A 14,538-nucleotide genomic window follows, 5' to 3' on the forward strand; every position below is an offset into this window, starting at 1 on the left:
AAGATGCAACAAAACAAAATAGAACATATAAAAAATACATTAAGCTTTGCAAATAAATTTAAAAAAATAAATATAATAAATAAATGAATCATTTTTAAAAGAAAATTGTGATAAAAAATATTATTATTCTTCTATTCTGTTCCATCAAATAATTATTGTTATTAGAAGAAAATTTTAAATTGTATATTACCTCAAATATTTAACAAAAAAACATAATAATTTACAACAAAAATGATATAAAAATATAAAATAAATGTACTTAACCCTATTTTAGGCTAACCGCAGACAAAATTTAGGATCAATTTTTGATTTTTGTATGCACAGTAATTTATTTTAGGTTACTTTATAATTTTTTTGACATTCCATTCGAAAATCTAAAAAGATTTCGTCAACGTATGATTTATTTTGATTTTTATGTCAGTGACGACATCATCTACTTCACATTTTCTATCACACTTTAATTAAAAAAAAAAAAAAGAAAGAAAGAAACATGCACAAAAGGTGCGCAGTAAAGACCATTAGAATTAGAATAACATTCAAATCGAATTCTTTCTCAAGACCATACTTCGCCAAATTCATTGAAAAAAGAATTTTCTAAATTAAAAATAAAAATAGCTTTAAAAATAATTTTTTTAAATATACCATCGTTACTCAGATATAAAAAATTCAAAAATTATTTTTCACGGTATAATTTTGATCAGAGTGCCACCTAGAAAAAAGGCAGCGATAAGGCTGAAAATATTTGAGCTTTCAATAAAAGCTAGCGTCAAGTGTTGCCATGAATATAATCGTATGAAATAGATATCACCTCGCAAAACGAATGGCTTGCATTCGTTTTGCGATTCTGTGTGTTGCGTGTTATCTGATATTGGCCACAAACCTGGCCAAGATAAGTTGTGAGTTCTAACCACAATTGCAGAACAGGGGAATCAAAAACTTGTATTTTAAATTTCCCACTGAGAAATAAAGCTTACTAATCTTAATATCGAGTGCAAGATTCAAGATATTGATAAACTGAGTGTCTTTTTAGCTGACTTGTCTTCATAGACGATTAAATGACTAATATATTTCACAACTTTGGTATTATAAAACGAATGTCTTTCGACGATCTCGATGCTTAAAGCCCTCTACACATTAATAACTTAATGTTCAAAATGAGTCGATTATGAAGATACAGATTGCATTCGCGCCTCTCGCATTATTATTTTCTAAAGAAAATTGTTTCTTCGAAAATCCAAACTGAAAATAGTCTTTCTTTTCATTTTCCTCTTGGCATTGAACGAAATTTTGTTAATCTAATATAACAAAAACAATCTCCAGAGTAGATGGCGTTGTATAATAGGCATTTGTCCTGTTGTAGATTTCAATGTATCTTTCGTTAAAATTTGAAAATGTGCGGAAATAGATGACAAGATCTGAAATCAAAATTAAAATAGATAGATAAACATAAAAGATATTATAAGCAATTAAGATCCTATTCTTGCAATTAAGATCTTATTTCTTTCTATTTGTACATTTAAATCCTTCATATTTTCGTAGATATTGATGTTATCCAAAAATTGATTTCTCAAGATGTTTTGGCTCGATAACGAACGTGTCTCTTGAAGCAATAAAAAAAACTTTTAGGACAAAGGCCCATTACCACTGATATAAAAATCATCCTAAACCATAATCTAATGGTGCTAACTATCCATTTGTTTTTAAAAATTAAAGCAATAAAAAAGTTATTACAAATTCCTAAAATCTGCGCGTAGCTATATTATCCCTATCGTTTTCTGCTATGGCTATAACAAAAAAAGTTAAAAATTTGTTAATTTCCATTTTTAATTTTACATTACTATTAAATAAGTCAAAACAAAGAAAAGTTGAAAAAATCCAAAGTTTAACAAATGTTAACCAAAAAAAAAAGAAAAATAAATAAATAAAATGATGTATCATACCTGTGTTAAATAAAAAAATTAATAAAAAAAAAAAGATATTTTATTACTTTCTGTAGGCGAAAAAAATTTACTGTATAAAAATAATGTATATTTATCTCTAGCTTATGTTAAGCATTTTTAGGGCATAATAATAATTAATAATAATAAATAATAAATAAATAAATATTAATAATAATAATAATAATAATAATGGTTTTTAAAAATGAAAAAACAAAATAAGAAACATAATTTTAATGAAAATATAACTCGTTGAAAAAATATGTCTGTGGTGTCATATTAGAAAAAAAATTATATCACAAATTGACGTGAATTGTATAGAAAAAAATTTTGTCGTAGGATATCTTCTTCTATCTGTTTTTTCGAAATTTTTGTAATAGACGTTATAGCTTTTATTTTCAATTTAGAAAATAAATATCGTCATAATAAATTTGAAGAAAATAGGAACAAAAAATTATACCAATTAAGAAAAAACAATGCACAAATTTGAGGTTAATCCTCTATCGTTAATAGGCCATCCAGCGTCATCGAATTTAAATCGTCAATCGCCATTAGCTATTTTTTAAGAAATCGTAAAAAATTTATATTTTGTTTTCATAACGATTTAATTATATTCAAAATTTTTAATGGAAAATAAGAGTTAAAATGTCAGTCAAAAGTTATCTTTACTTTTTATAATAATCTTTATTATTTTTATTATGAAATTTCTTTGAGAAAAATAAGAGACTTGGTATTTCAATATGGCGAGTGTTAAACAAACTATGACGTCATAAAAACCTTGTTACAAATTCTGTAATTCTTCATTTGAAAGCTTTATTTCTGAAATAAGTATAGTTTAAAATATTTCCAATGATTTTTAAAATTTAAGTTTTCAGATTTGAAAAAAGGCTACTTTAGATCCAGCCTCCAAAAGTAGCCCTAACCTCATTTCTGATTCAATCAGATCCTTAACTTAACACTAACGAAAACTTGTTTAAATAATAAATCTTTGTCAATCTTAAAGAAATTTCCTAATATTCGTGTTATATTCTTTAAAATATAAAAAACACAAATTTTTATTTAACTTTCCGAATTATTTTAAAAAGAATGTTCGATACAAATATTTGGGTGATATAATACAAAATAATTTTAGTATGTATATAACCTCAAAACGTTTAGGTCATTTTTTATATACAAAAATCATATTTATTGCCTTTGAAGTATGTATATTTTGTTGAAATAATAGTTTAATATAATTTAAATTTAAAAATTTGTATACAAAAAATATATCACAAAAATGACTTAAAACTTTTGGCAAAACACAAAAATCCTAACCTATCATATGTAGCATATTGTCTTTTTTTTTTGAAAAAAAAAGAACATATTAATTTGTACATATCTCCATGGGAGCTTAATAATAATTTTTTGAAGGAAAAACTATGATACTATTATTATTACATAAAATCTAAAGAAAATTATTAAGAAACAAAATATTACACACACAAAAAAAAAATGGAAAAACAAAATGAAAAATCCATATTATAAAATATACTTTAATCATATTTTATACTAAATTCTAGAAAAATTTTTAAAATAATTATTAATAAGCAAGGCATTTTGTTTTTGAGAAAATTTATTTCAAACTGATTTTTTACGTTGTTTTCTGATATGTTTAGAATTTTTTTGTTTGATATTAAGAAGGTTGCATAATTTTTAGGAGATTCTACAAATAATGCTGTCACCTAGTTCGAGAAAACTTTTGGAGATTGTAAAATTTTCAGTTAATATTGCTCACTACTAAATAAACTAAAAAAAATAAAATTTTGATTTTCTTTTATGTTTTATTTTTAAAACACTCGGGTCAGTAAGTCACAAAGGTGGGAACACTCATAATAATCACATCATAAAAAGTAACATTGGAGTATAATTCTCAGTTTGCCATTCGTGAAAGACCAACTTTTTAATCCCTGATAACTTTTTAGGTGACTCTTGTACGTCAAAGTCGTTAAGAAACAGCAAGAAGTATAAGACAATCCGTCAAATAAAGTTATAATTTCTGTCATATTTTATAGAACAAAAAGGTCGAAGCAAACAAGATCTCTATCTAGTACGAAGAGGTTTAGTGGTAGTAGTATGTAAAATCTTAGCTATGTTTTTTGAGTTTAAAGTCAGCCAGACCTGCCTACGTCTACGCAAATTCACATGATCGGAAATGTAGATTTCGAAGGCGCAAGCAGGTCACTGCAACATCATTTGAATCGTTTTAAACTCAGAAGAAATGGCATTAATTTCGGACAGATTAATATACTTAGTGCTTAGACTAGACTTAAACTGTAAGTTTATACAAAATTTTTAAATATTTATAATATTATAAGAAATCCAGGTATCTTTTCAAAAATGCTTGTATACTACATATCCATTTATAATAAATTCATAGAATTGTTTATGAAACTTCTAAGCATATCATTAAACCATTCACAACCAATTTATTACAAATTCGATTTAAAAATACTAACGTATATATATGAAAAAAAAATTTGAATCAAATTTTATCAAAAATGTAATAAAAATAAAAAAATCGGAAGACAATAATATTAATTCATGTTTTCTTGTATCTGCGCAAAATTTAAAAAAGAAACGCTTATATCTATGTTTTTCAAAATGCTGTTTTCAAAATTGAGAAGTTGTTTTATGAAACAATTTCAAAAACAATTTTTTATTAAAAAATGTTGCCAGATGTTTTAAACAACATTTGCAATATAAAATAAAATTCCTGAAGGTGCTGCTTATCTAATATTTTTAATTACTTGTATAAAGATTTTAAATATATTTTTGTGGGAAAAAACTTGTTTTATAAAATAACTTTGACTTTTGTTTTTGGACTAAATATTTTCTTCAGAATCAAAGAAAGTCAATAAGAAGTAATATAAAATTTGTTTCGTTAGATATTATTGAACAAGATACCGAAGAAACTTTGGAAACTTCTAAATCGGAGTTCAATTTTTTTGCTAATGGAACTTATTTTACTTCAATTTTTGACATACTTAAATGTATAGCTTAATCGATACAATTCAAAAAGCTCTCATTTAAAAATTTAATGTTATTTATTTAAATTAATTTATAAAAAAAATTGCTTTTGTTAATTTCTTAATTAAGTCTTCCCTTTTCTATTCTTATAAATATATTAATTATTATCAATAAATAAAAACATATTGCCAAATGTACCTTTAATTTTAATGAAAAACAAAAATAATGAAGAAAATTAGAAAAAAATCCTTCTTCTCTGTCACTATTAAAAAAAAAAAAATTAAAAAAAATCATCTTTGTACCCCCTCAACCTTCTACCCTTAATAGTTAATGTAATAAATTTGTAGCGATAGATTATAATCAATGCTGTGAAAAAAATTGTTTAGAAACATTGAAAAAAAAAAAATTAATTGTAAATTCAAAAAGCGAATAAAATAAAAAAATTAAATTAAAAGAAATATATCAATAAAATTTTGATAAATTTTAAAATAATATGGACAATAAAAAACAAATCGGTGAAAAAGTGTGTGAACTCTTCTCCTTTCTATAAATTTTTCTTCAAATAAAAAAAAAACTCTTTCTTAAATCACAAACTTAAATCATCTATCGTAAGACCAAAAAACAAAACAAAGTTAAGTTCCTTTTTCGCTTAACTAAAGAAATATTTATTAATTAAAAATGGACTTCACTTATTTAATAACAAAACAAATAAAACCAAACTTTAAAAACCACTTAACCTAAACAAAAAAAAAAATAATACTAAATAAGTAAAAAAAAATAATTTAATAAAAAAAAATTTTCTAATGCACAATTTATCTACTTTTTAAGGAATACAAGAATCATAAAATATATATAAATATATATTAATTGTTTAATTTTTAAAAATTTTATTAATATCAAGAAAAACAACAAAATAAAACAGGGGCTGATTCAAATGAAAACGGCGACTAGTTTAGGAATTATTTAAAAATAAATGTACAAATTAAATACAGACAATTTAAAAGTGAAATTTTCTAAGTTTAAGAAACCTCCGACAAATGCAGTTTTTTCCTTGTAGCTCTTGCCAAACTTCCGATTCTCTCGAACACTCTCCATTAAATTACCGATCCGATAGCTAAGAATGCTCTCCATTAAATTACCTTTCAAAAAAACAAAATAAACTCATAATTGGTTCATTCGCTTGTGGGCTACGATTCCACAGATAGACAGACATAGCGGTCATACTTATAACATCTTACTTTTGGCGTCGGAGGTAAAAAATACTAACACTTCAGAGCTTTGTTTACGAAATACCCACTCAATAGCTTACGGAAAGACTAATATCCTCTGATGAATACAAATTTGAAATAACGTCAAGTCTACAGAAAAGGTTGTAAGCGAATGGACATCAATACAGGCCAGTCTTTCCTTACGATAAGAAAATCGAAATTCCAAGCCTGTCGGGTAACTGTTAGCTTGTATAAAGACTGTCCATTTTAAAAGTTTTAAACTCGAAAGAATTTTTAAACTGGTACATAAAAAAAATACGTGTATACCTGTAAGGAAAACTAACACGCGCTCTTTCCTGCAGAAGTGTTTAGCTTAGCTAATATATTTTAAAATTCCACCTATTATACACTTTCTTGCATTTACTGATAAAGGAATTTACTGACTTTATCTGGTTGAGCGTTAAATCAAAATTACACTGCTATTATTTAAGAATTACTGGATCGAGTTTGGTTTCGGATGATATTACCGATAATAATCGTCGACACCTCAGCGAAGTCGAAATCATTTTTTGTTCGCGCGATATCAATCAGGAAAAAATTTAAAAAAAAGCTCGCTCGGCTAGAAACGATTCCACCGAATGTTATGAAATTCCTTTCGGATCATATTTTTTAATTTCACAATATTATAATATGTTTCACTACTGCTTATTGAATTTTTAAGTAATAGGTCCTATCATATATTTTAATGAGTCTGAATTTATTTGTCCATTAATTTCGCAAATAATTCCTAAATTGTCATTCAATTTCATTTGAATAACTAATCCTGTTACCTTTATCTTATTATCTCTTCTACTAAAAAAACATTAAAAAAATACCCAACAAAAAAATGAATTCTCATCGAAATCTCAAAAAAAAATTATATATATATAACTGCATATAGTGAACATATTTAATAAAAAAAATGAAAAAAAAATAGTAGTATTTTCAAAAAAAAATATATAAGGATTCTAATTATATTTAAAAAATCAAAAAAAAGTAAAAAAATTATTTAAATTTTGTTTTTTTGTTATTGTTAATATTGTAGTATATGAAAAAAAGAAACAAATATAAAAAAAAATATGGAAGAATATCCCCCCTCCGAAAATCCACAAAACAAATGAAAATTGTATGTAAAACAGAATCCCATATATAAAAATTATTGTAACATTATTATATTAATGTTAAATAATAAATCATAATTATATTATTATTGTTATTTATTGATTTATTTGAACCATATAACGTATAATAAAGGGTAAAACCTAATTGTTGCTAAAGTTCTAGGGGAAGATTATGGAAGAGTTAAATTTTGGTGTAGGAATTAGACCACAGTACGTATTAATAATAATGATTTTTATTGATTAATAGTAATACCATACTTTTGAAACTTTGTAAGTGGTTTGTAAGTTAATTTTTTTTTTAATTAAGTTCGAAAATTGTAATTATGTCCATATCTCTGTAATGGTATTGCATTTTGGCCTCGTCTTTAATGGCGTCGAGTTAGCACGGGTTTGTGGATTTTTGGCATTTTTCTTAAACCTCGCATTTTTCTTAAGCGATTGCGTTTACTTGCTGATCAGGTTGGCCATGTCTTTAATGGGGTCGAGGTGGCACGTATCTATGGGTTTTTTGGCTTTTTAGTTAACTCTGTGATTAAGGCCATTCACTAATCCATGGGTAGATTGAATTAGCGGCGGGGCGAAAGTAGAGCTGAAAAGGCCCTGGGGCAAAACCAAATTTGGGGCTCCGTTCACTCCACTCCAAATCACTCGCTATAAAAATACTGTGAAAATGCAAAGTAATAATAACAGTTTTTTGTTCAAAAATTTTTGTTATTCACATCTTATACTAACTTGTAGAAACAGTCATGCTACTCATAAAGATGGATACCGTTTAGAAGATGGGCCTGCGAACCCAAGACCCAATTGACCCATGATGCTCTCAAAATGCAATTAAGTTATTTGAAATTTTGATCAAGTGAACCAAAATAAATTATCAGAAAAAATGTCAAAATTTTTATTTTGTAATTAATAAATACATAAAACGAAAGTTTAATAAAAATTTAGGGGAGTAAATTTGAAATTATTTTCATTATTGGAATTTTTTGGAGGGGTTAAGTAAAAATTATGCAAATCGACATGTTCTCAAAATTTAGTTTACCAAAAACTTACCAAACATCAGATAATTTACAGATGGGTATATTAATGCCTCGAATATTTGAAGCATTTTTCCAAGTAAGTTTTAGTCTTATATTTTATAAACAAATCAACAGAGGGGTTCACAAATTCAAAAAGTTCTCTCTACATTAATCAAAGAAAATACACAATAGCCCTAAAAATTACAAACGGCTTTTCATATATTATTGTATTGGGTCAGAAGTGGTGAAATGTTGGTTTTCCACATTTTTGCAAACATATCTCGAAAAGCGTAGACTTTTCTATAAATAATGCTCTATAGAAATAATTTTTTATCCGGTTAAATTAAACATCCGAAGGTACAAAAATTTGCACCCAGCTCAAAGTTGGTAGGATTGTTCAAAACACCATTTTGATTTAAATCTAAAAAGTCCTCATATCGATCCGATACCTGTAAAAAACTTACTCGGGTTCAAAGATCACAAAAACGGTGGTGATCTTTTTTATGATGGTGTTTTGAACATAATCCTACCTACTTTGAGCTGGGTGCGAATTGTTGTACCTTCACTCATATTTTTTGGTTTTATTTGACCGGATACTTCTGAAACAATATTTCATAAATAAGGTTCTTAATTGCGACTGCTAAAAATTTACCGAGGTATCTTTGATGTCGCGATTCGAAAAACGGATGCCAATGACATTATTTTCAAATTAAAGCCTCTTCTTTTTATTGAGACGCATTTTATAAATGCCTCGAAACTATACGGGTCAATCTCACGAAATTAAATTCACCAAATAAATTAATTTTAGAACCAAAAGCTTCAAATATTGTTTTTCATTATTTGTTTTGAAGGTGTTTTTGTGGATTTATGAAATATTTCTTTGGATTTGGACAAATAGGCCATTAAAATGTTTATTTTACATTGTTTGCGAAATAATAATCGAAATTATTGTTCAGCTTATTTTATGTACGACAACTCTTATGCTGACCTGCATCATAATTGTACAACGTGAAGCGGAAAATGGTATACTTGATTTTCCTGAACTAAATTAGTATAAACCTATAGTATTTTATTAAAAAAAATGTAATAACAATTGCAGGAAAAATAGCTCCTACCAGCGAAGAAATAAAAAAATTTCACAGGTTTCGAAAGTATTTAAAAGCATACGAAGAAAAACGATGTGATAATAATTCATCAAAAACATCTCCAATTGAAGGATTAAATCTTAAACAATTCGAAATCGAAAATACAAACTAATTAGATCGATTAAGACTATAATTATTTTAGACTTTTAGATACCATGTGGAACGATTTGAAAATTGGTCTTTTTCAAAGTATTTTTGTATAACTATTTATTAATTATTAAATATGGTTTATCTTGAATAATCGTTATCAAAAATTATTAAAAGGCTTACACCGGTGTTTTCCGAATTTTTAAAAATTATAAATTTTGAAGAACTTAGATTAACGCCTTTTCACACAAGTATGCAGTGAAATTAAAACATCAAAATTTTTATTATTGTACGAATAACTGGTTTTTTTATGAAATACTCAATTAACTTATGAGAATCCAGAAAATAAAATCGTAGAGTTCTAAGAATAAGAACGCTAATATGAATAAAAAAAGGTAGTATTTAGTTTAATTAATATTTCAAAAAACCTGTATCCTAATTTTAGAAGATCTTGAGTTTTTAGAAAGCGAAATCTTGAGTAATAAATATTTTTCATATGTGTTTAAATTATCTCGTCATATGACATCATTTATCGGAATCTTCCGTCTTTGTCTTTCTCTTTACTTTACGTCGTATCTTTCAAAGCGCTAAACAAAGTTTGTTGTTGTTTAACAAACTCATTCATAGATGGCATTTCAAAATGTAAATAAAACAACGTTTGTCAAGTATTTTTTTATCACTTTTTTACTTGCATTTCACAGTGAATGAACATTTGAACTCAGTGGTCACGTGTAATGTTGACAGATAACAAAATAACCTTATTTAAATATTATAAATGTAAACAAGTTCTTGTGATTTTTTAATTCTTATACAATAATACAAAATATAATGGCTGTGCTACCACCGGATCCTGTGTTTACCCTAAAACAAAATGATGTGGGTCTTATACATTGTTTATGTTTTCCACCAACACCTGAAACAAGGCCACCAAATCGTCTTCTTGCCGGAACTGAAAAAGGCTTTCTCTATATCTGGAGTTTGGATGTAAATTACGTAACATATTTTTATTTGATACACATTTTTAACACAAATACTTTTAATTTACAGTCGAATCGAGTTCTAAATAAAATTTTTATTGGTAATTCGCTGTTATCAATTCAACATACAGATGATAAGATGATAACCACTTTAAAATCGGGTGAAATTACCGTATGGAACATGGAAAATGAGTGCCAATATAAGGAATTACATAAATTAGAATCGGGACCTGGGTTTTGTCGTACAATTCTAGCACAAGATAAATATATCGCAACAAATCAAAGTAACTCAACTGTAGAAATCTATGATTTTATGTCAAAGCTCAAAGTTGCATCTTTTGTACCCGATGCCGATTCGAAATTTGGTAATGTAATGTGCTTACAACATATAAATATTAATGAAAACGATTATATTTTATCCGGTTACGAATCAGGCGATTTATTATTATGGGATACTAAATCATCAAAAACACCGCTAAGTCAGTTAAAATTACGTGAATTTTTAACATCGATGGATTTTGATATTGCAAATTATCGCGGAATTTGTGGAAATTCTTCGAATTATTTACAAGTATTTAATTTGGATCGATCGTTAAATTTGTCACTTAAATGTGAATTATCGATGACAAATAATGGTAGTAATGTTGTAAAAATTCGTCCCGACCGTAAAGTTTTTGTTTCGGGTGGTTGGGATGGATTTTTACGGATATATTCATGGAAAAGTTTACGACCATTAGCTGTTCTAACAGAACATAAAGGTGCATTATGTGATATTACATTCTCTGATCGTCCTGTCTCGAGTTGGAAAGTTAAATTAATGGCTGCGGCTGGTAATGACGCACAAATTAGTCTTTGGGATTTGTATAATAATTAATTTTGCATTTATTATTGAGTACTTATTTATTTAATTTAATTTTTTAAATGGCTGTTTTTCTGAAATAAATATGGGGTATAATTTAAAATATAAGAAACACAAAATAATGACTTCAAACATGAGATTCCTTAACGTCTCGAAAAAAATATAAAAAATTATTTCTCTCTCTGGATATCTTAGAAGTTTATCAAAAAATATATAAATTAAAGTATTTAAAATTTTTTGTTTATTTTTATTACTTTAAGCAATACAATTTTTTCGATTTTCCCGATACATGATTTTTGGCATTTCACCGGTACGCTTGGAAAATGTCAAAAAATTCAAAATTATTATTGTCTCGTTGTTTATGATGATTATACCGTAAAAGACTTAAAAATCAAAAATGCAGTACATTCGACGACAAGACGTTCTTGAGCCATCGTCGAAAATAACTCCAAAATCGTATATACTTCATAAAGGATTCCGGAAGATGCGATACAAAATATTCGATCAATCTTCATATGTATCGAATTTTTTTAAATCGAATTCCGAAGAAATAAAGTTTTTGTAATTTTTCCATTTTTTTGCAAAGAGATAACTTAGTTCTTGAAAAAATTCAAAAAAAGAAATTGTTGTTTCCAATTTCGATAAAATTCTTCACTTTATTTAAAAATATTTCCTGAATTTTCGTGATTTTGGGCCCTATTCTCTAAGCTCTATGATTTTAGTCTAAGATTGATTGAAAAACCGATTTTTGAGAGACTATTTATTTTATACGAGAGATCAATTCTAAAAGATTATTCTATTTCTTAAAACCCTGTATTTATCATTACTTCTTATAGTACAATTAAAATGTCGCTAGATGTCTTGGAATACACTCTCAATTCGATTAATTGCACACAATAAATATAAAATTTTTTTTATTTATTATTTTTAATTTTTATTGTTACTTCAAGTGTAATAATTAAGTGACGAAAAGACATAAATAATATATAAATGATTTACTTACCCATCATTCAAAGACACTTATTAATTGTCGTATTGTTCACAAAAATTTACATACTATAAACACTCTGGGAGTTGATGGCAGTAGAGTATATAAGCGGCATTTCTTTTTATTCTAAATCTTATACCGTCTAAAAGACGTCGCTAAAACTTAAAAAAACGAAAAAATTTTCAAGAAATTTTGAACCTAAATTGATACACTTTTAAATAAAAAACTAAATCAAAGTTCGGGGTGACAACCTTGAAATTTCGACTCGAAGATCAAGACATGTGAATTTATTCCACACACGTCGAACTATACAGGGTATCTGTGCTTTAAGTTGACATATGCTTGAAACTCCAAAAATAATTTTTATCGATAAAAATGCTTCAAGCGAAAAATGTTGGGTGTGTAGGCGCTTATCTTACGCAGGCATTAAACTTGACATAGGTTTTCAAGATCGATGAAAAGCTCATTCTACTCCATAACTGGTAATTGATAGATGATTAAAAAAGTAACATTTTTTGTTCGAAACATTTTTCCTCAAATGGTACCGTTTAGGCAAAAACGGACTGAAAAATTTTACCCATAATTGTTTTCCCGTATCAAAATTGTTATTTCGTATAATTCTTTTTGCGAAATCTAGGAATTCTTCGAAAAAATTTTTTCAATAAATCCAATAAAAGTGGTTTGTTCCATAAAGACCATTTTTGTTCAAATTGAGTGAACAAACTCACAAAAAGCTAGTTTTCGACTATCAATTACTGTCTTACAAAAAATGTTTTCAAACAAAAAATTTTTGCGTATTTATAAAGAACAACTTTCTAATTTAAAGCGTTCATCTAATGTTTGTCATTTATGAATTAGAGTGAGGTTTTAATTTAACCTGAAAACTTTAATCGAATTCGATGCCTCTGGAACTAACATTTTTTGTTTGAAACGTTTTCCTCAATGAAATTTATTTATCGAATTTCAAGCATGTTAACTTAAAAAAGAATCATGCTGTATATATCCTCAACTTGTTACCAACTCCCAAAGTAAAAATGATAAAATATTTTTAAATGAACTGATAACTGATTTTATTTATTGTATAAGATTTCCCAGTACAAAATCAATAATATCTTCGGTACATTTTATTTAAATAAAAGTAAAAATATGTAATGTGTTCCTGTCTATTGTGTTTTTAAAATTCATATAAATAAGATAGAATAACGATTGATTGCTCCATTTTATACAAGTTAAATAATTGGAGAAGATGTGTGGTAGATACATTTATTTAGTGGGAGATTTTAGATAATATTCATATCATACCAATAATCATGTTACTTTCATTTCGTTTTTAATTGACTTAAAATTAATTTTTTATTTTTGTAAAGGTGTTTGTACTAATTTAAAAAAAAAACACACTTACATGGCGTCTTAATTTTTATGGTTACATAATTGATGTCAAAATGAGTTTAGCCCATCGAGAGCTTTGATCCATATTACGTGCAATTTTATCGACCGCAACTAATAAAATCGGTGCTATCTTAAACATAAAGATACGAAACCATTAGACTTAATAAATTTTGGACTAACTAAAATGAAGAGGAACTTATGTTTTCCTGTTTTTATAATTTTATATCATCTTATATATTATTATTCTAGCAAGTCTATTTCTGTCCTACTCTTATCTTCCTTATTCCTTTATCAAATTCCATTAATCACCCCTCATTTTCTCATCTTATTATGTCTAGGTTTGCCAAAAAATGTATTCACGGTCTAAAAATGTACCGCTTAGGAAAAAATTTGAACGAAAAATTATCTTTTTAAAACATGTTTATTAGGCAAATATGTTTTTACAGATGCTCTCCTAATACTCTATGCATATAATACTCAAAAAATTATTAGGCAAACATGTTAGTTTTTTCAGTTGCCCTCCTGATACTCACATATTATAATTGCTATTTCAATACATGTTCTCCTAATATTCATTTAACAACTTTTGATATTTTTGACCACTTTTCTACGAAATTTGTTTGATTGTTGTTGTTTTTAGCCACGGGCTACGGTGGGTAACTATGGGAGCGGAGTTCCGCAGGTTTCCGAGCTAGTTTATATTACTTACGAAAATCGAAATAACTAGAGTAAAGCAACATTCCTGATTACCGAGCATGAAATTTTT

General features: G+C 26.7%; 2 protein-coding genes across 2 annotated transcripts; both read left to right on the top strand.

The window, feature by feature from the left end:
- Positions 1-8,328: 8,328 nt before the first annotated feature.
- Positions 8,329-9,584, top strand: LOC123301261. Its single transcript, XM_044883996.1, has 3 exons — positions 8,329-8,424; positions 9,284-9,350; positions 9,427-9,584. Exons 1-3 carry the CDS (start codon positions 8,329-8,331, stop codon positions 9,582-9,584), a joined length of 321 nt encoding a protein of 106 aa, XP_044739931.1.
- Positions 9,585-10,254: 670 nt separating this feature from the next.
- LOC123300660 (guanine nucleotide-binding protein subunit beta-like protein 1) lies at positions 10,255-11,571 on the top strand. Its single transcript, XM_044883267.1, has 2 exons — positions 10,255-10,543; positions 10,607-11,571. Exons 1-2 carry the CDS (start codon positions 10,388-10,390, stop codon positions 11,408-11,410), a joined length of 960 nt encoding a protein of 319 aa, XP_044739202.1. The 5' UTR covers positions 10,255-10,387; the 3' UTR covers positions 11,411-11,571.
- The last annotated feature ends 2,967 nt before the right edge of the window (positions 11,572-14,538 follow it).

This window comes from Chrysoperla carnea, chromosome 5 (genome assembly GCF_905475395.1).
Source record: "Chrysoperla carnea chromosome 5, inChrCarn1.1, whole genome shotgun sequence".
In the NCBI taxonomy this organism is placed as follows: Eukaryota; Metazoa; Arthropoda; class Insecta; order Neuroptera; family Chrysopidae; genus Chrysoperla; species Chrysoperla carnea.

Bases quoted from the DNA above. Each gene is read 5' to 3' on its own strand.
- LOC123300660 (XM_044883267.1), top strand. From the start codon at position 10,388: ATGGCTGTGCTACCACCGGATCCTGTGTTTACCCTAAAACAAAATGAT. The intron at 10,544-10,606 runs GTAAATTACGTA...TTTAATTTACAG, and splicing joins TCTATATCTGGAGTTTGGAT to TCGAATCGAGTTCTAAATAA.
- LOC123301261 (XM_044883996.1), top strand. From the start codon at position 8,329: ATGTTCTCAAAATTTAGTTTACCAAAAACTTACCAAACATCAGATAAT. The intron at 8,425-9,283 runs GTAAGTTTTAGT...ATTATTGTTCAG, and splicing joins TATTTGAAGCATTTTTCCAA to CTTATTTTATGTACGACAAC. The intron at 9,351-9,426 runs GTATACTTGATT...TAACAATTGCAG, and splicing joins ACAACGTGAAGCGGAAAATG to GAAAAATAGCTCCTACCAGC.